General features: G+C 45.0%; 1 protein-coding gene across 1 annotated transcript in view; it reads right to left on the reverse strand.

Moving 5' to 3' along the window:
• Window positions 1–4,504: 4,504 nt before the first annotated feature.
• Window positions 4,505–22,778, reverse strand: part of LOC144769208 (echinoidin-like) — a 141,789-nt gene continuing 123,515 nt past the window's right edge. Inside the window, exon 7 of the mRNA XM_078653236.1 lies at window positions 4,505–4,734. Coding sequence (XP_078509362.1) covers window positions 4,716–4,734 — 19 coding nt within the window. The 3' untranslated portion in view covers window positions 4,505–4,715. The remainder of the gene's footprint in view (window positions 4,735–22,778) is intronic.

Raw genomic sequence — 22,778 nt, forward strand, 5'->3', positions numbered from 1 at the left:
CACACGCAAATACCTTCTACTTAAAGAGGCGGTAATGATGACTTATACTAGTCTCCTATACTCTCCTGCTCCTCCTACATCTCTTAATCCCACTTCGCAGCTCCACTCCTTCTTACGTACCACTTCCAAAGCATCCACTATTTACAAATACCTCCACAACATAGAATCTACTAGGCCTAAATCGAAGGTGGAAGAAAAATGGGAATGTGATTTTGCCACGTACTGGCCTGTGCATTTGTGAAATAAGATATGGACCAAAACTCGCAAATCGTCCAAAGCAGCATCTATAACACAATCCCTGTTCTTCATTTATAATAGACTTCTCTTCACACCACACGATTTGAGTGAAAAATTCTCCACAGTTCCGGACCTTTGTTGGACTTGCTCTTCCCCGCATGCCAATTTATTTCATATGCTATTCTCCTGCAGTATTGTTCATAATTTTTGGAAACAAGTCTGGTTCCAAATCAATGCAATTTTCCATACTCAAATTCCCTTTTCTTTCACTCTTATTTTCTTAGGTAACCTTGCTTCCTATTGGGAATACACTGCACTCAATACTCAAATTATTGATTTACTACTAGCTGTTGCATTCCAACAAATTACAGCCAATTGGAAAAAAAATAGAATATTTATTTTAAAGCATGGTGGTACAGTATTTGTCATAATCATAGCTTGAATACTGCTTTTGTCTTCCCTATTCAGATGGTGGCAAAACGTAGGGATTTATGGCTTCCTACTACGCTATACCTTGATGTATGTGCTAAACGTTCCTTTTGCTTACGGCCTGCCCAACAAGAAGTCTCAAAACCCCCTTAACTGGCCTTGGCGTTCCTTATTTCTTCAACTATCTTTTGTATCCCATCATTATTTCCTTTGCCTCACTTTTATGATGTTTTACCTCATTTGTTTTCTTTTAGAGCCCAGTTTAATTTATATTATTGAAGTATTGCTTTGTTTGATTGTTATTATCTTTTTCTTGTATCGCTTTTGTATTTTGTATTGACACCTTTCTATTGATTAATACAATTCTTTCTGAACTTAAAAAGAATTTTAGCATCTAAGCCTATTCTAATCAGCTGCACTCTCTGCTCAATCTGTCTCTCTCCCTCTCCATGATCTGACAGGAGCTGCTCTTTGAAAGCGCCCCCTCCTTCTCCAGACTTAAAGGAATGTGGCCTGGTGTTCCAAAAATATGATGTGCAAGGACTTCTCTAAAAAGAAATATGACCAAGAAACCTCCCCTCTCCTGTCTCTCCTCCTGCACCTGTGACGATCACGTACCTAACCCATATGAGGCCCCCTGACTTAAAGAAAAAAGCCCTCACACTTCCTAAGTGATCATTATTTATACTCTAATTCTTGGCAGACTACACAAAGTGTTGCATTTTCAGATGAATGTACAGTTCACAGTGGCCTTGACTCCTTCGTGTCTTAAGGCAAGTTGGTACAATCTGCGCATGCTGTCTTCTTTTTAATGCATGTCACGGCCTTGCTGGATTCACATGCAGCCATGTTATTTTAGGCCCAAAAGCAAAACAAACACAAAAGAGTATTAACTACATGTAAATAAGCCCATTATGTTTCCCAACCTTATACAAATACCCTTTATAAAATATTACCTTGCCAAGCTATTAATTTCAAGCAACATTTCTTATTGTTTGTGCACAACATGCAAAATGTGCAATGTACAACACAGCATTATTATTCATTAATGTACATTTTTAAAAGCACACACAGTTATTACATAGTCAAATAAACATGCATTAATGTTTTAAATAGCTTTTCATGCAAAAAAGCGTTTAGCTCCATGTGTAGTGTTATAAACTGAAATATATATTTTTTCTAAATATGCAACAAGCCAAAGTCTTTTAAGCCAGGGACAGGGGTGTACATTACAAGGAAAAATGAGCTGGGAAAAGAGAACACATTCTATGGTTATTCTTCAAAGCTAAGAAGGCCATTTAAATCACAAGTTTGTCTCTACACTGCAAAAACACATGTTAATTCAGCAAAAGCATTTCAGACTGACTAGACCTCACTTTCATATTTTCATGTGTTTTAACTTGCACCAAAATGCGCGTGTCAATTTAAATTCAATCTGTCTGAAGCACAACAATAAAGCAATGCCTGACTCCAGATGAAATCTGCTCCATCAGATATGTAAATTGTAACTTCCTTCAAGTAGTAGAAAATAAGTTCATAAAGAGACTGCTTGCAGTGCCTCAACCAACCTGTTACTTTTTCATGATGAAGTTGGTTTCAGTTTTTTAAATGATTCTTTAAAACTGCAAGCGCAATTTCTCTAGATAAGAATTTGGTATTACCCTGAGGCATATTTTTGTAGAACAATATCAACTGTATAAACCTGGACAATTGTTTAGATATACCATGGTTTAGATTCATCAAAACAAGTTTTGCCAGGATTGGCACCCCAGAATACATGGCAAACTCTGACACCCTGATAAACGTTTCATCTACCAAAAATTAAAACACTTTTTTATCAATGTTCTGAGCGATCAAGTGCAGCATTTTATATCGCTGGACAGTTGGAGTTTTCTTGACAGCCCCAAAATACAAACCGCCCTCTATTTGTTGTTAAACCAGAGTGAGAGGCAAAAATCTTTGTTGACCCGGTTTCAGTTAAAAACTATACACTTCCTGGCTGCTATTCCAAACATGGTTTCCCTCACTCCCTGTCTGTCCTTGTGATGGCTCTGCATGCCAAAGCACTGAGGGTCAGATGTAATACGGTTTTTTGGGGTTTCAAATGAGTTTTAGACCCTTTTGCGCCCGAGAAAAAACTGTGGCCCATGTATTAATCCTATAAATAGGATTAGCAACTTGCTATTAGGAAGGGGAGTTCCCTTCCTAATAGCGACTCCAAAAGCTATGAAATAATGTTTTGCGACTGCAATTATGGTTGCAAAACACTTGCAGTTTACAAAGCACTCGTGAAGGGTAAGGGGTCTCCATGGGACCCCTTCCCCTTTGGGAATGCATGCATAAAGATTTTTAAGGGCAGGCATTTATTTAAAAGCAGTCCAAGACATGGTGTTCTGCTGACCCAAGCAGGCCACCAATGCCTGGGAGTGCCAGCCATTCCCAATGGGGTCGCAAATTACAACAGCCTCATTAATATGCATGAGGCATACAATTTGCGACCCCATTGGGAATAACAAACAGTGTCTCTGACACTGTTGTACATTGATCTTTGTGATTCGCAATTGCGACTCGCAATTTAATGCAATTTGCGGGTCACAAAGATCAGTGGTCGTACATCTGGTCCTAGGCACTTTATTCAATGTTGTAATTTTTAAACCCCCCCAGAGGAAACACTTTCTTATCCCGTTACTATTAGCATAGGCAATAAGAGCCCGTGAGTTGGTGATGGCTTATTTGCACTCTTTGGGGAGTACAGATATTATATGTGGAGTTTTAGACTACATTTTTACAGTGTTTAAGACTCGTAGCAAATATTAGCCCGTATCTTTTAAAGCCTTCTAGGAATACACCCTATTACTGTTTTTAATGTTCATTTATTTTGTATCATGGACATTTACATGATTTTATTTAAACTTGTATGGGTTTCCAGAGTCGAATAAAGTATTTTAATTGATGGATAGTTGCTCTATCTAGCTGCCATTGTTGTGTGACCCTTGTTCTGGTGCAACTTCAGCATGTGCATGACTGGAGGGTGACATCAGTGGAATTAGAGTCAGTGCAAGGGCAGATTTTTAGAGAGATTTGTTTTAAATTGCATATCCTGTTGAGAATGCTATAAGAGTAGGTTAGACACTAAAGCACCAGTGGTGTAACTAAATCTTTGGGGGCTGATCGTCATTTCCCTGACACCATCAGAACAGCCTCGGAAGTTGGGAAAGCCCTTCCTCAGCTTCTGAAGCTGTTCAGGCCTTCTGGTGCCCGCACCTGTTGGATTTCTAGTGCCATGTGCATGGACAGCCAGGAGCCGTCCTGCGCAATCAAGCAGCGTGGTGCAGACTTACATGTGAATGACATGAACAGCACCATAAATAGGATACAACAATTTTTAAAAGGTGAGTTGCATAACGCAAACGCAATGCCTCTTTCTTTACCAGCGCGTCCACAGTGCCACCAGAGTTTTAAGGGCTCCGCCCTTCTGTGTACTGATTGGTTCCCCTAATCCAATCAGAACCACACTAACCACGTCCTTAAGCAATGAGCATTCAGTATGCTGTTATACCAATAAACAAATCAGGTTCAAGTTCACAGTACTTTATGTGCCAGAGTGCCAAATGTGCCATCAATGCAAGTCTATTTTACAGTTCAAAAACATTTATAAATCTTGATTCGCCACAGCAGGGTGTGAAAAGTACACTAAAAATATTTGGCAAAACAGACCGATAGGGCTAAAACTCCAATGAAAATACTAGCAAAACATTTTAGTTGTCAGATATTTCAATTGAAATGTTTATACATGTTTCTAGAGAAAGTATCCTATATTTTCAAAAAAACACAACAATTTCAAAGATAGCATTTTTATTATGTTTATAAGTGATTATATTTTAGAATCAGTTCACTTTGATTAGTTGACTGTCTCTGTAAATAAATCAGAAATATAACACCTTTTGAAGATGGCAGCTAAGATATCCTCTTATCTCTGCGAGACTCTATTTTGGTTGGATGCTTGTTTTATGGCATGGACACCATGATTCTTATACGTTTTAGAGGACTTAATCAGTGCCACACAGTCTGAAAAAGACAAAAAGAAATTCATTTTCAGCGACAAGGCTCTACCATGATGTTGCCCCAACCACCAGTAGCATACTGTTAAACCTCTCCATGCATTCAATTTGTGCTACCTTGTCCTCTATAACTATAACATTCAACTTTATTACAGCACAAATGGTGAAAGTCATCAATCACTGAGAACTGGTGTGTGCATTATGCCTCAACCCTGCAGCCAAGGGTTGAGGTATAGTCAGCGGAAGAGACCAAGTTATGTTGTCACGGTAGCAGTGACTAAGCATACATTGAAGTAGTTTCAGGTATTTCTGAGTGTTTGAGGGGCTGAGAAAGAGGAATTTACAAAGTACTTCTAAATACTTTTCTGAATACAGCCATGTTTGTTGGGCTAAATATCAAGGAGCTTATTTATGAGAGGCTTACACCACTTGGGGTGTCACTTTGTTTTATGCTCCAGCGGTGCAAACTTCACAATCATATCTATGAGGCAATGCAAAGCCTCTGTTCTTGGTGTTGCATGGCCTCATTCATATGGAGAAAGACATCAGCACAAGTCGCTGCCTTGCCTTACTCTGCATCAAGGAGGCGTTCCATAGGCATTGCCGTGGCTGTCCCTATGTAGCTCCAGTGAACTTTTATCACGCCCATATTTACTTAAATACATAAACCTGGGGCAGCGCCAAAATCATACACCTCCCGATAGCAGGTTAATAATAAGAACTATTTTATTTCTCCTCAGTTTTTCCAATTTTCAAGTGTTCTGAATTCTGCAGCACACATAGAAAGAGGTAACTGCCTCTCTGGATTGTTTTTGTGCAGGAAGGTGCACCATCATGCACAAAACAAATCCTTCCTGCAATGGAGGCACCTTGGCACCATGGTGCAAGGGTGACTGCATTCATGCTGGGCAGCAAATTGTTCACCAGCACAGTGAGAAAGGACAGGAATGCAGTGTATTGCATAAATATATTGAATTCCTGCCCTTTCATATTGGTGTAGGGCAGCGCAGCAAGAACACTTGCCCAAGGGCCTCATTTATGAGGAATTAGCTAGGGCAGCGCCACAAGTGTTGTTGCTGCACTAACCTATGCCTATCTGAAAGGGGGAGAACACACTGTATTAATGCAATACGGTGCATTTCTGCCCTTTCTCCCTGTGTGTGTGCACATGTTGCTACCTAGCACCAACATAGGCAGCTTTGCATCTTAGTGCAAGGGTACCTCCATTGCAGGTTGTTTTTATGTAGGAAGGGGCACCTTCCTGCACAAAAACTATCCTGAGAGGCGTTTTCCTCCTTCTATGTGTGCTGCAGAATGCAGCTCACATGGAAAGAGGAAAAAACAAGGAGAAAAAAACTAATTTTTCCTTATTACACCTGATCTGGGGAGGCATAATGTTTTAGCACTGCCCCAGGATTCCATAACTCCGTGACGTAGAGTAAGGCAAAGCATTGATTTGAGCTGCTTTGCATTACTCCTTATCTATGAGGCCATGCAAAGTGGCTTTGTGTGGCCTCTTGGATATGATTGTGAGGCTTGCGATGCCTGAATGTCAAAAGAAGTAACGCTCCAGTGGCCACCCCAATAAGCTCCCAAATGTTTAACAAAGTGTGGTAAATATATTTTTCTGTTTTGTCCTGTTGAATTAATATCATGTAGCCGTTATCTAACAGAAACCCCCACAATTATATTTAACCTTTGCCGTGGCCGCGATTTCGTCGCAGTGCGGCACTTCTGCAAAATGAGCTGGGCCGCATCAGCCGTTGGCCGACGGCAGCACTAGCGAGGTAGTGCTGTCGTCGGCCAGCATAGGGTTGGCTTCTAGCAGGTGTTGCTCGCATAGTCTGGGCACAGGCCAGACCCTCTGGCCAACTCCTGTTTCATACAACCAAATGCCCTGTGCAGTGTGGGGTTAGCTGTCTTTATGTGGGCTAGGCCAGGGTTGTGGCCAACCCTCTGCTCAGGGGGGTTGGCCTGGGGCGTTGTGGCCAGCCCCCCAGTGTGGGGTTGGTTGCATGCATGGGGTTGGCTGTAGAGTCTGGCCGCGAGGTTTGGATTTACACAGGGTAATTTAATGTTACTTTACATTAAAAAAACACATAGGGGCATATTCTCAAGAACGTGTTAAAAACATCGCAAATTTAGGCGAACGCAGCTTTGCATATTGCAGTCTATCACTGGAAAACAACACCGTGTCAATGTAGGATTCTGAACCCGGCGGCACCATGCGATAGTCCCATGACAACACATCAAATGACTGTGTTAAAATCAACGCAACACCGCAAAATTGCGAAACAAGAACGCCCAAAAACATGTGATGCCCCAAATCGCGATACAATAATTTGCGATAACTAGCGTTAGGCCTGCAATCCACATGCGTCATGCGGGAAAATGCACAAAAAAAACAAACACATAAAGCCATAAAATCCAAATCAAACTGCGTAGCACCATGGATGCACCCGGACCTAGCGCAGAGGACAACCCGCACCCTACAAGCCACACGAAGGACCAGCCAGGAACCCCGTTTTCGGGGAAGGGCAAGGAGAAGAGTAAGAGGAAGATCGAGTTCAGTCCGTAGGAAGACTGGATCATTGTCACTGAGGTGATAGAGCACTACCAACAACTGTTTGTAACCTCCACTGCGTCATTGGCAACACACACTGAAAAATGGCAGTCTATCTTCACCAGCGTGAATGCAGTCTGAGTGTCGATGAGGTCAATGGAGGAGATCAAGAGGCGCTGGCTTGAAGTTCAAAGCCAAAACCAAGGAGAAACTCGCTGCCAACATAAAGGCAGTAAAGGCGCCTGGAGGTGGGAGTTCAGCGCCACAGGAGGAGCTGGATGAGCTGGAGGAATTGGTGGCCACAGTCATCAGTGTTCTTCAGTCGGGGCCTGGACACAGCTCAATATGACCTGACCCAACAGCAACAGGGTGAGTAACAACCAGGGACTGGGGAAATGGAGGGAGATGGGCACAGTGGTACACATGCACAATCATGTGCAGCACACTGTACACCCACAATGAATGTGGAACATGTCCCTGATAGCCTTGGCACACTGCAGCACACATAGAAACACCAAGTAGGACCCTGTCCACAATGTGCACAAATGGGCCCCCCTCCACATCACCAATGCAATAACCTACCCATGCACATGTGCTGAATCCAGAAAAGCAGCAGCTCTGTGAGGCACACTGACAATGCAAGTGATACTGCATGACAGATAGCGTGGCTGCAGTCACAATACATGACATGGTGCACGAAATGACAGTGAGGTGGCTGAGTGTTGACCATATCCTTAAAGGAGCAGGTCACACTCTGACACATCCACGTGCACCTACAACCCATGATGTCAAAAAAACATCTGCAGGCAAACAATGAACAAGTGTACAACATTTGTCCATGAACACAAATGACCCAAGTCGTAAACACCCTAGCACCCGAAAAGCATACAAGTCAAAGGCACACTGACTCAAATGGATGAGGGGCTGCCAAATCAGAGCTGCAGGGGCGACTCGCCAACAATGCAGCACACACGCATAGCAATCACAATACAGCAACATTGACGACAATGTGGTACAAAGTGCAACCCTTATACCACAGGACAGAGGACATAACTGGTGCCACTCATGCATAGGAACTGGCTAATCACATCTGGCATTGCATGACACTGTGAGATGATAATGTACGAGTAGAACCACACATCCATCATGTAGTCGAAATATCCACTGTCTCCCATCAAATAGCCAGCTTCACCAAAACAGTCACAATGTACATTGTCATGCAGTCTGAATGTAAACATCTACAATGCGTCAACATACATGGGACACACTGTTAACCTGCATCTACCCTTCACATTGCAGAGGGACAATCAACACCTCCTGCAGAGCAGACCACACAGCTACAGTGATGATGAAGAGGACACCCTGCACATTTGCCGAGACACCCTCCAACGGCTAATGGACAGCCTCTGCACCCCACCCCCAGGAGCTGGGCAGTCCAGCTGCTCGCGGTGACCCACATCCTACACAAAGCACACAGCAGGAAGCACACACCACCACGGCTGGCTCCCAGGACCCCCACGACCAAAACATGCAATTCCAATGGCATGTGTTAGGGTGCTAGGAGAAGATGGCTGATCAGCTGCGGGTGGGGTTTGACTTCATGGCAGCCACAGTCGATGCCATACGTTGGTGTCTGAGTCCCATCAGGGACCACTTACAGTCCCTAACGGACACCCACTGTCTGCACCATGCTCACCAACAATCCTTGGCTGATCTTGTTTGTCAGCCATTACTCGGATACAAGAACTGTCTAGTCGGACAGGCTCCAGCGATGACAGCACAGAGTAGGCACAGATGTGGAGGACAATGGAGGCCATGGAGCAGATTCAGCCTGAAAGTATGTCTGCCATTGATGAACACCACCGAGATGTAGCTGGGATCTTCCATGCCTTGCAGATCCTCATATTGCCATTGCTACCACTGACCCTGTACCAGATGAGTGCTGTAGAAACCTCGACACACACATCTCCGCCCCCTGATGTGTCATTGGCACACATTGATGCAGCCCTATCACTTTCACACCCTGATGTGTTAGTGGCACAACGTGATGCAGCCATAAGACTACCACACACACCTGACACACCAGACAAAGAAGACGTCTCAGGAGAGTAAGATGTGCAGGGTAATTACTGTGTGAGGAAGGAGATAGCAGTATCCATCCCCGCCACGTGGCATGTCCCTGCCTAGTTCAGCCCTATGCATCATGCCCTGGAACAGCACCTCCCACTGTACCCCGAAACACTCTGCGACATTCACATGGACCCCGACATGGCCTGCCATATCTGCTCTGGTACCAATGGCACAGCAATCCGGCTGCAGACTGAACTCTTCCTCGTCAGATTGACTTTGCACCCCCCAAGGACTCTGGTTGGCACACCACTGGGCAACAATGTTATGTGGGCTTGAAACGGCCATGTTCTGCTGCTGGTTCGACACTCCTCAGAATATGAATTAAACATTCCAAATCACACAGATGTGTCATGTCTATGTTCACTCACATATAAAAGTGTGGCTGAATGTAGGGCCATTGATTGCACAAAAATGTACATCCTCGTAAATGTCATTAATGCACATGTCTGACCCTGACCCACATGGCCAATTAGATGACTGTGAATGTGTGAACTAGCTGTGGCCTCAATGCACATGAACAACTATCTCACAAACCCCTAACGTAGCCCCACGTCCATGTATGGATGAGGGCTGTGTGTAGACATTTCAAAATCGGTAGCACGCCTGAAGTAGTCACCCCCATCGCATGTGGCTAGAGAACATCTCTTCGCATGGCCTACTCACACACATCAGTGTGAACACAGCCTGTTTTGATGGATCACATTGATCCACATGGCAAGAAGTTGGACACCATACACACATTGCTAAAAACACGTCAGGTCTAACAGCGACTATCACAAACACAATGTCTGGTTCACAGAGGTGGAACTGCCAATAGGGACTTGCCACCAATTTACATGCGGCAGTCAGTCCCTCCCTGTGTACGGACAATGCTCCTTGAGGCACATGATTTGTCATACTGATCGACACTCATCACAGTTGTACACTGGTGAAGTTGCGTAGACTGTGTTAGGATGTGCGTGTCAGTACGGACAAGGCAAGGGCCACAACATGCAGACAAATGCTTAACACACATACAGGCAGCATGGGAACATGTTGAGGTGCAAGAAATTGGGAGGCAAAAATAAACATAATTCATTACGATTGGCAACTGTCTTTGCCTTGCTGGGCGAGTCATGTGATGTTTGGCATCTGCTCATTGCCCCATGTCAGGGGACACGACTCACAGCCCATTGTATCTGCATGGAGCTGTACCACCGGACTGCGCCTACTGTGTGCTCTGCTGATAGTGAGCAGGTGAAAGGGACCAACAAGGTCACATGTCTTGCTACATTGCCATGTGTGTAGTCTCCCTCCAGCAGTTTGTCAGATTTATGAACGTTAACAAACAACGCTGTGCAGCTCTGCCTATGGGGCTGCATGACCTTGCACCAGTGTTTTACAACACGCATAGGTGCACGCACATGCATTTTGAGTCTGGGCAAATGCAGACATGTCCACTGTTGTTCTGGGATATGTGACCATTCCTCCATGATGCAACAAGGTGTTGGGACCTGTGATCTGGGTGTCAATCAGTTGTGGCTGCAGCAACGTAGTTACTCGTCCATGAATGCGAGCGCAGATTCATAGGCAATCAGTTCCAGAAGTACAATGTTCTCGAGCTCGAGGAACATGACAGAAAGAAAACCCATTAACTGGTCCGGACAGATGTGCTCCATCCACGCAGTTGCACCAATCTGCACCACAGCCTAATAGGGGAGTGCCTTGATGTGGTCACTGCACACGATGACTTGTGCAATCTCCCCTCCACTACTGCCAGTGCATATGCCGCAGATCATGGTATCCCGTGCACTCCTGTTTGTGGGCCAACAGTCCAGCTACCATTGTGTTGGATAGGCAGTCCTCCATGGGCCCCTCGAATATGCATGATCGACAGTGGAAACAGGGCTGGACACATGTGACGTACGCAAGCCTGGAAACTCAGACGGAAACTGATTGACAGTGATACCAGCAGATGCAATATTTGTGCACGGTACGGTTCTGAATGTCTGACAAAATATCGATAACACAAATATCGATATACAAAAATATCGGAACAAAAATATCGAAGTCAAAAATATAGGAATCCTATCCCTAACAAGGTAAGTACAAATATATCGGAAAAAATTTTAGAATGACAAAAATATCGTTTTTTGTAAAAGATCGTTTTTTTTAATTAAATAAAAATCTAATATTAACAAAATAATACTTATAAATGTAATAAACATATTTAAAAATGTACTATAATATTAAAAATTAATACATAATGTAATACAAATTAATATTAATAAATATATAATACATAATATATTTTTCATTAATATTAACTCTAAATTAATTATTTTCATAACTTATAAAAAAATAAAAATATAATAAATTACTTATACATTTATATACATAAAATAATCACATAAATAACAATTAATAACAACATAATACTAATAAAAAAGCTAAATACATTTTAGATAGTGTATGAGTAAAAATTACTATTCCCACTCCAGAGAGTGCAACAGTAGGGAAAGTGTTGGATAGCGTAGGGGTAACAATTACTATTCCAACTCCAGAGAGTGCAACAGTAGGGAAAGTGTTGGATAGCGTAGGGGTAACAATTACTATTCCCACTCCAGAGAGTGCAACAGTAGGGAAAGTGTTGGATAGCGTAGGGGTAACAATTACTATTCCAACTCCAGAGAGTGCAACAGTAGGGAAAGTGTTGGATAGCATAGGATTAAAAATTACTATTCCAACTCCAGAGAGTGCAACAGTAGGGAAAGTGTTGGATAGCGTAGGGGTAACAATTACTATTCCAACTCCAGAGAGTGCAACAGTAGGGAAAGTGTTGGATAGCGTAGGGGTAACAAATACTATTCCAACTCCAGAGAGTGTAACAGTAGGGAAAGTGTTGGATAGCGTAGGGGTAACAAATACTATTCCAACTCCAGAGAGTGCAACAGTAGGGAAAGTGTTGGATAGCGTAGGGGTAAAAATTACTATTCCAACTCAGGAGAGTGCAACAGTAGGGAAAGTGTTGGATAGCGTAGGGGTAACAATTACTATTCCAACTCCAGAGAGTGCAATAGTTGGGAAAGTGTTGGATAGCGTAGGGGTAACAATTACTATTCCAACTCCTGAGAGTGCAACAGTAGGGAAAGTGTTGGATAGCGTAGGGGTAACAAATACTATTCCAACTCCAGAGAGTGCAACAGTAGGGAAAGTGTTGGATAGCGTAGGGGTAACAAATACTATTCCAACTCCAGAGAGTGCAACAGTAGGGAAAGTGTTGGATAGCGTAGGGGTAACAATTACTATTCCAACTCCAGAGAGTGCAACAGTAGGGAAAGTGTTGGATAGCGTAGGGGTAACAATTACTATTCCCACTCCAGAGAGTGCAACAGTAGGGAAAGTGTTGGATAGCGTAGGGGTTGAAATAACATACTTAAAAAATAATTAATTATTACTTAATTACATTAAAATTAGTTCCCACCATATTCCCCTATCAACACACAACCCACAACAGAACACATTTATCAATTAATGAATTATTTAAAATTAATTACCACTTAATAATAATTATTTACCAATTAATAACAATGCTTCCTACTAATTAATAATTAATTCTACATAATTAAATTACTTCCCACCCTATTCCCCTATGAACCCATAACCCGCTACAGAACATATTTATTAATTAATCAATTAATTAAAATTAATTTAAAAGAATTCTCAATTAATTAATTAATAATTCCTACTAATTAATAATTAATTTAACTTAATTAAATTACTTCCCACCCTATTCCCCTATAAACCCATAACCCGCTACAGATCATATTTATCAATTATTCTATTAATTATAATTATTTAAAAATTATTCTCAATTAATTAATTTATAATTCCTACTAATTAATAATTAATTTAACATAATTAAATTACTTCCCACCCTATTCCCCTATAAACCCACAACCCGCTACAGTACTAAAAGACAACATTTAATTAAATTACATTAAAAATTAATTATTAAACATAATAAATACAATATAATATACACAAAATTTATTTAAAAATCGATATTTAAAACTTCGATATTACTAATATCGATATTAAGAGTGTCGATATTACTTACCTTCTATATTATGTCCCTTCGATATTTAAACTTCGATATAATTGTATATCAAAATTTAAAACTCGATATTTTGTCTGTGTACCACGGTTCTACGTGACAGGGGTTGTGCATGTGTCCGGGATTGCCTGCCATTGCGTTTGTTGGTGTCCTACCACCAGGACTTCTCAGACCGACGGCAGTTCTGTGGATGATATGCCACAGTTCAGAACAATGGGGCATATGTATCAAATACTGTAATTGCGATTCTCAAATAGCGATTTTTAGAGAATCGCTAATAGAGAATCACAAAACAGGATGTAATGAATAATTTGCAAATATTTTGCGATTCCTTGGCATTCCTCAAACGCGATTAGCGAATTGTCAATCACAATTAAGGAATAATTTGCCATTCATTCATATGGGCTAGGAGGCCCATAGGAATGCATGGGAAGACATTCTCAATTTGTGATTCGCAATTAGAGAATCGCAAATTGAGAATGCAATTTCAAGGGTGCCAGGGTGTCAAAAGGACAGGTCGGCTGTTCCCAGTTGGAGCTAGAGGCTGCCGGTGCGGTTTCCCTGCTCCCTGTTGCTGGCTCTCGGCTCTCGGTTTGTTGCTGCTGTGTGAGAGTGGGGCTGTCGGAGGCTGCGAGGGGTCGATGCCGTGTGAGGGCCTCTCCGTAGCGGAGCCACGAAAGTCACCCCAAAGTGGCAGGAGCCACGGGAGCCACGAAAGTCACCCCAAAGTGGCAAGAGCCAAGTGAGTGCCCCCGCAGCGGCAGGAGCCACGTGAGTGTCCCCACAGCGGCAAGAGCTGCGTGAGTGCCCCTGCAGTGGCAGGAGCCATGTGAGTGCCCCCGCAGTAGCAGGAGCCGTGTGAGTGCCCCGGCAGCGGCAGGAGCCATGTGAGTGCCCCCACAGCGGCAAGAGCCGCGTGAGTGCCCCCGCAGCGGCAGGAGCTGCGTGAGTGCCCCCGCAGCGGCAGGAGCCGCGTGAGTCCTCCCGCAGCGGCAGGAGCCGCGTGAGTGCCCCCGCTGCGGCAGGAGCCGCGAGAGTCTCCCCACAGCGGCAGGAGCAGCCTAAAGCAGCAGGAACCGCAGGATCAGCCTTACAGTGGTAGGAGCCGCAGGCGCCACAAAAGCCCCCCACTGCCTCCCCACATCGGTGGAAGCAGTGAAAAAACCCTCCAGCAGCAGCGAAACCCCTTCAGCATTGGCAAGGGTCACGATGATCTTTCTGTTGTGGAGTCCAGTCCGGTTGTGGAGTTACTCGTTGTTAGAATTGGGATTTCTGGTTGGCCAAGGCTTGCGCCAAGGCCAGGCAGAAACCACCATTCCTAAGTCAGGGCAAGAAAGTTACCCGCCAAGATAACCCCTGCTCACCCTCTTGGTAGCTTGGCACGAGCAGTCAGGCTTATCTCAGAGGCGATGTGTAAAGCATTTGCGCACGCACCCCCAGCAACAACATCCCCGGCCCCCCACAAAAGGAACTCCACACAAGGTTATATAAAAATAGCCTTTGTATTAAAAAGACATCAGAATCAGAATCACAGGATGTACAGTGTGCCAACGGGCCTGGGCAAGATTTACAAGGGATTATATGTACACAGGATAGGGCCACATGGACCACTGTCAGGAATAAGCACTTGGTAAAGAAATAGCACTTTTAGAACATAGAACTTAGAAGTTTCACACATGATGCATAGAACATTCAGAGGTGTAAGGAACAAGGCACATGATGCATCAACAACACATTCAGAGGTGCAGAACACAGGGCGCGCAAAACATACAACAATCAGTACATTTCCTAACACCCAAGAGCAATAGGACATAGATCATAACCACATCTAAATCACAGTTAACGCAGAAATCATAATAGCACATGAATCACTTTAAAGTCCAGGTTGCGCCACTGCGCCAACACCTAAACGTAGCAGCTGCCCACTACTTGTTGGGCAGCTGAGGGACAGAACAGGGGGCGTAAACGCTGCAGCTGGCACTAAGTGCTGCGCAGCTGGGAAAGGCCAAGAAGGGTTGAAGGAGTGCGCCTCCCTCCTGAGTCCACAGAACAAGTCCCTAGGGAGGAAAACCTAAAATGGTGCAGCTGCCCACTACTTGCTGGGCAGCTGGGGCAAAACTGCGACAGGGGCTCTCGCTAGCCCATGGACAAAGACTGCCACACGTGGGAGCCCTCTAGACTCTGACACATTTAGCGCACAAGATGAAGCCATCAAGGCTCTTAAATACATCTGTGCCTTTTGGAGCACTCTGGCTCCTCAAACAAACATGTCCCCCAACGTAGGAAATCATGGGCCCCTCTGGACCATCGTGGGGGCCCCCTGGGCTCAGAGAACTACTGGGGCGGGGTAGCAACCTCTGCTCCTTGAAAACACATGCCCCTCAATCGCGGTATCCCACGGGGGAAAAGACCTGGGCCTCTCTGGCCCCTTAAAATCATTATGGCTCCTCTGGGAGCGGCCCTCGGCAAGACGGGGCCGCTCTAACCGGGACGCACCTCTGTGCCTTCATCCGGCACCATCACTCGCCTGCACGGATTCCCCCCAGCCCTCTCTCACTCACCGGGCTGGACTTCCTGGCGGGATCTCCTCCGGCAGGTCTGCTTCTCCTGCGGCGGTAGCACTTTGCGGGGCTCTCTCACCACATGAGAGCCCCGCCTTCACAAGGCGCCCGGCACGCTTCACCCGGTCCCCCTTCTCAGGACCGGGGCTTCTAAAGTGGAGCTCTCCAGGCTCCATGACATCCCGCAGCAACTCGGGGAGGTGGGGTGGGCTCCCAGCCTCCCCTACGCAGCACCAGCTTCTTGCAAGGCGGCGGCAGTATCTCCGGTCTCCCTTCTGGTACGGGAGACCGGCAAAGTAGCAAAGGCTTCCCCCAGGCAGGGGGAAGCGGAAACCACGTCCTCCCGGCCCCACCCACAACCAGGCGGCGGGCCGGATATCTCCTTCCGGTGGCCATCTTGATGCGGCTCGGGCCGCGGGCGGTGAGACTCGGGGCACAAAATGAGGGATAGGCTCCCTCGGTCATAAAATAAATATACAAGCGAGGTGGGCACTCGTAAAGGGGCCTATAAACGGGAGAATACCCGTAAATATAAAAATAAAGTGCACATGAAGCACTCAGGGGCACACAAAGGGCAGGAGCGCTTTCCTAAGGGGGGAAAATGACAGCGCTCTGCCAAGAAATGGAAAATAAAGCGCTCACAGGGCGCTAGGGGCACAGAAAGCACCAAGGAAATGACCCCACAGCCAGGAGGGTCCCAGCAACAAGCAGGACATCACAGGACAAGGCTTCCAGTGCCACAAGGACTCCATCAGCAAGCCAGGGGCTGGACAGGGTTCAGGGAGGCAAGCCTTCCCCTGGGCCCAAGCAGCAGCACGCCCCTGGTAGATTCTAGTCTGCAAACAAGAACAAGAACATTTTAGAAGAGGTCACAGCCTCTTTTTTATACACAAAATTCCTTCGTCTAAAGGTGCAGGGTGGGGGAGAAACCAGTCGCAGCTGGTTTTGGAGTACTTTGTTTTCGCCAGCCACCCTTTCCATTCACCAGGCAGGCTAGGGTCATCAGTCACACCACAGGGGGCGGAGCCAGCATTATGTGGGGAAAGCCCAGCCCTATTCAGGACCCAAGTGCAGCCCCTCCCTCACATCTGCATGTTATTCTCTCCATTCACCACTGGGGCAGACCCACACAGACTCCTGGAGCCTGGCACCCCAGCCAGCTCCAGCCAATCACAAGCCAGCACATTCACTACACAGACAGGCACACGTCTAGAAGTGGCACTTCCACATGAGACACAATCATGCCGCACACATCATTATGCAGCATTCGATCACACGAGTCCGCACATACCAGACTCAAGCCTGCACACCCCACGCCTCAGGAACTACCAGGGTACATACATTCCCCATGCGTTCCTATGGGAGGGGAAGCCTATCTCACACACGCACTCAGAGAACGCACGCACTTTACACTGCGCCACAGTGTCAAAGTGCGCCAAGACCAGAAATAACTATAATTCAAGGCAAAAAGTTCAGGGGTGAACCTGTCAGAAGGGCCAAGTCCAACACTTGTTCTCATGCATTCTCTGGAACTTTGAGCCTGCTGTGCTTTTTAAGGACCACAATACAAAGCGTAACAACCCCCTTGGGGCATATATTCGAATGTACTACTCAAATGCTTTTTTTTCTTTTTTTTTGTAGTCTCACTTTCAACTTTTGGCACTAAACATGCACGTATGAGAAAGAGGCTCTTTCGCAACCAAACACCTACCAATTCACCAGTGTTTTTAAAGTCAAACTAATAAAATCTCACCTGAATAGCCACTGTCCCACCAGAATCAAGGAAATAAATCAACCAATTGTTTGCTCCCTGCACGGCATTGCTGAGCCACGATCCCCTGGGTGATCTCTCGAGGTGTATAGCACATTCTAAGTAATCCAAGCGCTTTGGTCCGTGGGGGCGTACCCCATACCCCCAACGTCCCCCAATGTCCCCCAGTGATAAGATCAGGGAAAACCAGGAAAGCCTATCTAATCCTTCAAAAAAAGACAATAAAAACATGATTTCTGACGATGCAGTAGCGAACATATAGCCACCGGAAAACCCGGCAAAATTGTCAGACTTATAGTTTCAATCGGGTACTGCCACAGATAAAGCCATGGATACTGCAACCGAATTACAACCCCCACAGTCTCCATCTCAAGTTCCAACAAATAACAAGCGAAGATGGCAGAGTCGGTGTGCTCAAGGAAAATTAAAACCGCAAAGATACGCATTTGAGATATACAGTCTTCTCAGTTTCTTCAATGAAAAGAATTTCTTTAAGGGAGTATTTCAGAAGCTATGTATCCTCTTTAAAGTCAAGATCAAGCTCACTTGACATACCTTGACTCAGTCTCAGCCCCAGCACAGCAAGGAATCGGAACGGGGAAAGGTGCCGCCAGGCCCCCAAGAGGAGAAACCACCCTCCCCTTCCTGTCCCTACCCTAACAAAGAAATACATCCCTCGGGAAAAAATGCATTCAAATGCGGGTGAAGGATCCGCCCGGCCCCCGGGGAAGAAGCCCGGGGGAGCACTCAGTCATAACCTTTGGACTGGAAACATGTGTGCACCCCGCCATTATGGGACCGTCTCCTGTTGTCACTCTTGTCTTTGGTCCGCCATCTTGCGAAACAGCAGACATTCAACTGCCCTCCCTTGGTGCTGTGTCTGCGTCCTCCCTCCGACCCCACTTAATGGAACTCTGCTCTCCTTTTTTTTTGGGTCCTGACCTGAGAAAATCTACAATTTGTATATATATGTATATAGAGAGAACTCTAACCACTAGTATATGTAGTAGACCCTTTTACTCTCTACCATTCCTATGTGACTCTTAGAGTTAATCCATTTGTATCTCTTCCTTGAGTGACTTTACAACTTGCACATTTGCAATTATTTTTTTTCTGTCTGTATCTCCTCCTTGTGTGACTCTACAACTTGTACATTTGCAATTTATTTTTCTGTTTCTATCTCTTCCCTGTGTGACTTTACACCTTGTACATTTGCAATTTTTTCAGTTTGTATCTTTTTGTAACGCATGTAATCCTAAATCCTTATGTATCGCAACTGGTTGTTATGTAAAGAGCTCTGACACCTTCGGGTAATGTTTTGCACTATAGAAAATCGCATTAAATACAAATCATTCCAAGGCCTTCCAACAAGTGTCGATCCCCAAATAAAAGAAGTGTCAGTCGCTACTCCATCTCCTCTGGCTGTTGCCCAGGCTCATGACCAGTCCTCCTTCGACTCACAAGTTAACAACCTTCACAAATCTGCTTCTGTTTCCCTAACGGTATCAAACATCTTCCCGCCCATTCCCAACTATGATGGACAGCTCACTCAAGGGACCTCGGCGCCTTTTGGCGATGTGACAAAGTTACAGGCACACATGGTCAGTGGGGACAAATCTTCTGGCCCTACGCAGCTGCAGTGTAGGAAAAGAACTACCATTTACCCAAATGAGGTAGCACTTACTGGATTAGCCAGTTAAGTAGAGGTATTGAACAAAACGTGGCAACTTCGTGGATAACTATGCAGGACAGGATTCATTCTGGCATGAGGCTCCTGTCACAAAAATTAAACCTCAACAGGAATCACTTACAGATATAAATAAAGCAGGTGCCCGAGTTGAAGCTCAAATTCAGTAATGTTTTAATCAGCCCAAAAGCATTAGTGAGCACGGTCGAGGCTGGGCATGTGTGCTTTAACCCCATATCTGCAGTCGAAAATTAGCTGTAATACCCGAGGGAGGTCTTTGCATCCCTGAGTTTCTCGAGTGCAATCCCCGTTCCTGTGACCAGGAGGCTGCTTTCTCCTCACCTGCTGCCCTGCTCGCTCTCTGACCCTTCATAAACAAGAGGCATGTTGACACGCATAGAAGCCCCGCACCACACACTAGCGGTATCAAACGTCTTCCCGCCCTTTCCCAACTATGATGGACAGCTCACTCAAGGGAGCTCGGCGCCTTTTGGCACGGTGGCAAAGTTACAGACAAACATGGTCAGTGGAGACAAATCTTCTGGCCCTTTACACAGCTGCAGTGTAGGAAAAGCACTATACATTTACCCAACGAGGTAGCACGTACTGATTAGCCAGTAGAAAGCACTCCAGTTGAGTAGATGTTAATCACAAAAAAATCTGCAATTTCGCGGGAAAATCCGCGAATTTGCAGACTTTTTTGCAATTTCGTGCGAATACACGGACTAAAAAACTAGCCAGGTAACCCTCTTCCCTCCCAGGATGGTGGTCGCGTGTGGCCGTTGCCAATCCTTGGTTCCGGGAGAGGTACTGAGTGGTAAGTGCAAAGTGCAAAGCTACTAAATTCACAGCTAAATTTACAACAAGTTTACAATAGGTTTAAAAATATTAAAAATCTCCACAGAGATTCGTTGGTCCGCCCAGCTCAAGCCTCCAGGGACATCTAAGTCTTCAAGTACATGCCACACCTCATTTACTATTTTGAAGTCAGACAGAAGCCGCTCTCCAGTCGGCAATGATGAGCGCAGTGAAGTCCAGCAAACCATCAGAAGTGCAGACTGTCATGGCTGCCGGCAACCCTATCCCAAAGCAGGATCAACTGTAATAAATTGGAACACGGTCTAACAATCTGTTCCTGGAATATCAATGGTCTTTCATTAAAACTGTAATCTCCAGACACACTTGGATTCTTTATAAAACACAACATTATTTTTATCCAGGAAACCTGGCTATCAACGAGCAACCTAATTGAAGGGTACCTGGAATTTATATCGCGCAGCTACAAGACAGAGCAAATTTGGCAGACTGTGCAGTGGGCTGTCTATCTACGTGGCTACTAGATTGTCAGCATGTATCAAACAGCTAGAATTTGAAGTTGACCAGATCACAGGCATTGAGGACGAATTTTTTTTATCAGAGACGAGCTACTACTCCTAAATGTTTAACTCTCTCCATGTACCAGTGAGAAAAAATCCAGACTGGATTGCCTGACAGAAATTTTATGCAACATCTTAAGCACATATGGCAGTATACCATGTTTAATTTCTGGAGACTTTAATACCAACCTCTTTCATAACCAGTTTGAAGGCATAGAGATCATCCTTCCAGCGCTCCCCTCACATTTCGCCACACAAACATTACCGCCAAGACTCAGATCGTCTAAATTAGGCGAATAGTCCTCCAATTCAGCAGAATAGCCTATATAGTAATAAACGGTCGCTCATCTACAGATACCTCCCGGCCTGGGCAAGAACTAACAGCCGGACCCATTCATTTTTGGACTTTACTTTGGGAAACAGTGAAATGCTCACCTTAATTGAGTGCCATTACATTGCAGCATTGCGGGAAAGTGACCATCAACCTCAAATAATATTATCTCTCAACATGCCTCACCATCACGCACTTGCTCACACAATGTCATACAGTAACTCGGAGAATCTAGGGCGAATGAAATGGTCGTCCAGCGTTGTCCCCCCTGTCATGGAGAAATGTGGTCATCTTCTACGTTTACAATGTGAAAAAGATGTGCCTATTATTGATGGCTGGGAACTGCTTGTGAACAGTTTATTAAATGAATTTCCATCTAAATCTTACCCACGGCAAGATCCACCACAACTTCGCATTTCACTTGCAACAAAAACGTTAAAAATACTAAGAAACCCTGCTCTACGCCGGGCCAGAAAAAGCCCTGGAAACATAATTTTATTTAACCACTACAAGCAAGCTCAAAAATCTTTCAAGGCATCCGTGCACAGAGACAAACAATCAGTGGCAGACCAGTTCTGGTTAAAGTTAGTCTACGCCAGCAAAAGGTCCAACAGAAAGTTATTTTGGTCCCTTGTGAACAGTGGCCCATTAGGAGGCAGAGGACAAAGTAGTGCAAAGACAACTTCTGACAACTGGACTGAGTTTCTATTTAATCACTTTAGAGAACATTTAAGCAGGACAGAGCACCCCAGTCCCCATGCGACTTCCAAACTTTGGCCACAACTCACCGAAGACCACTGCACAGGCAACACCGGGTCCACTACTACAGTTGAAGGAGTCCTGGATTCACCCATAATTGAGAGAAAGGAGCCACGAAACGATTCAACCCCAGAGATCCTTATGACACGCGGCGTTTTAACAAACACCATTGCCCGGATAATTAGGAAAGGCAGGTCAGACAGAGCCCCCGACCCCAACGGACTACCTCAGGGCTTGTTGAAGTCAGACGAAACGCTGTGGTCAGGTCTTCTTGCACCACTGTATTTACATTGCATGCTCAATGACCACATCCCGGATTCCAGGAAAGGTGCCATCATTCATCCCATCTACAAAAGTGGTAAAAGAGATGGCCCAAAAAATTACAGAATGATAGCCCTTCTTGATATCGAATCCAAATACTAAGGCATCATTTTACTAGAAGAACTGTCAACCTGGGTTGAATCAACACAGCGTCTCCCTCTCAACCGGACTCTCTTTGTAGCTAATTCAGGCACAACCAGCAACCTATTGACATCTACTGTTTTGATGGAGAAGGCAGACGTTCTTCGTATGCAACTATACTGCTGCTTTGTCGACTTCAAGGTGGATTTTGTTCGGGTACCACGCGGTCGCCTATGGCAAAAATTAGACTGCTGGGGTATTCCCCTGCCCTCTTACAAGCCATAATCCAACTCCACACACAGACCTGGATAAAGTTGGGCGACGGATCCCATGTTTCAAAAAGATCCAAACAGGAAGCGGTGTTAAACAAGGCTG

This window comes from Lissotriton helveticus, chromosome 1_1 (assembly GCF_964261635.1).
Source record: "Lissotriton helveticus chromosome 1_1, aLisHel1.1, whole genome shotgun sequence".
In the NCBI taxonomy this organism is placed as follows: Eukaryota; Metazoa; Chordata; class Amphibia; order Caudata; family Salamandridae; genus Lissotriton; species Lissotriton helveticus.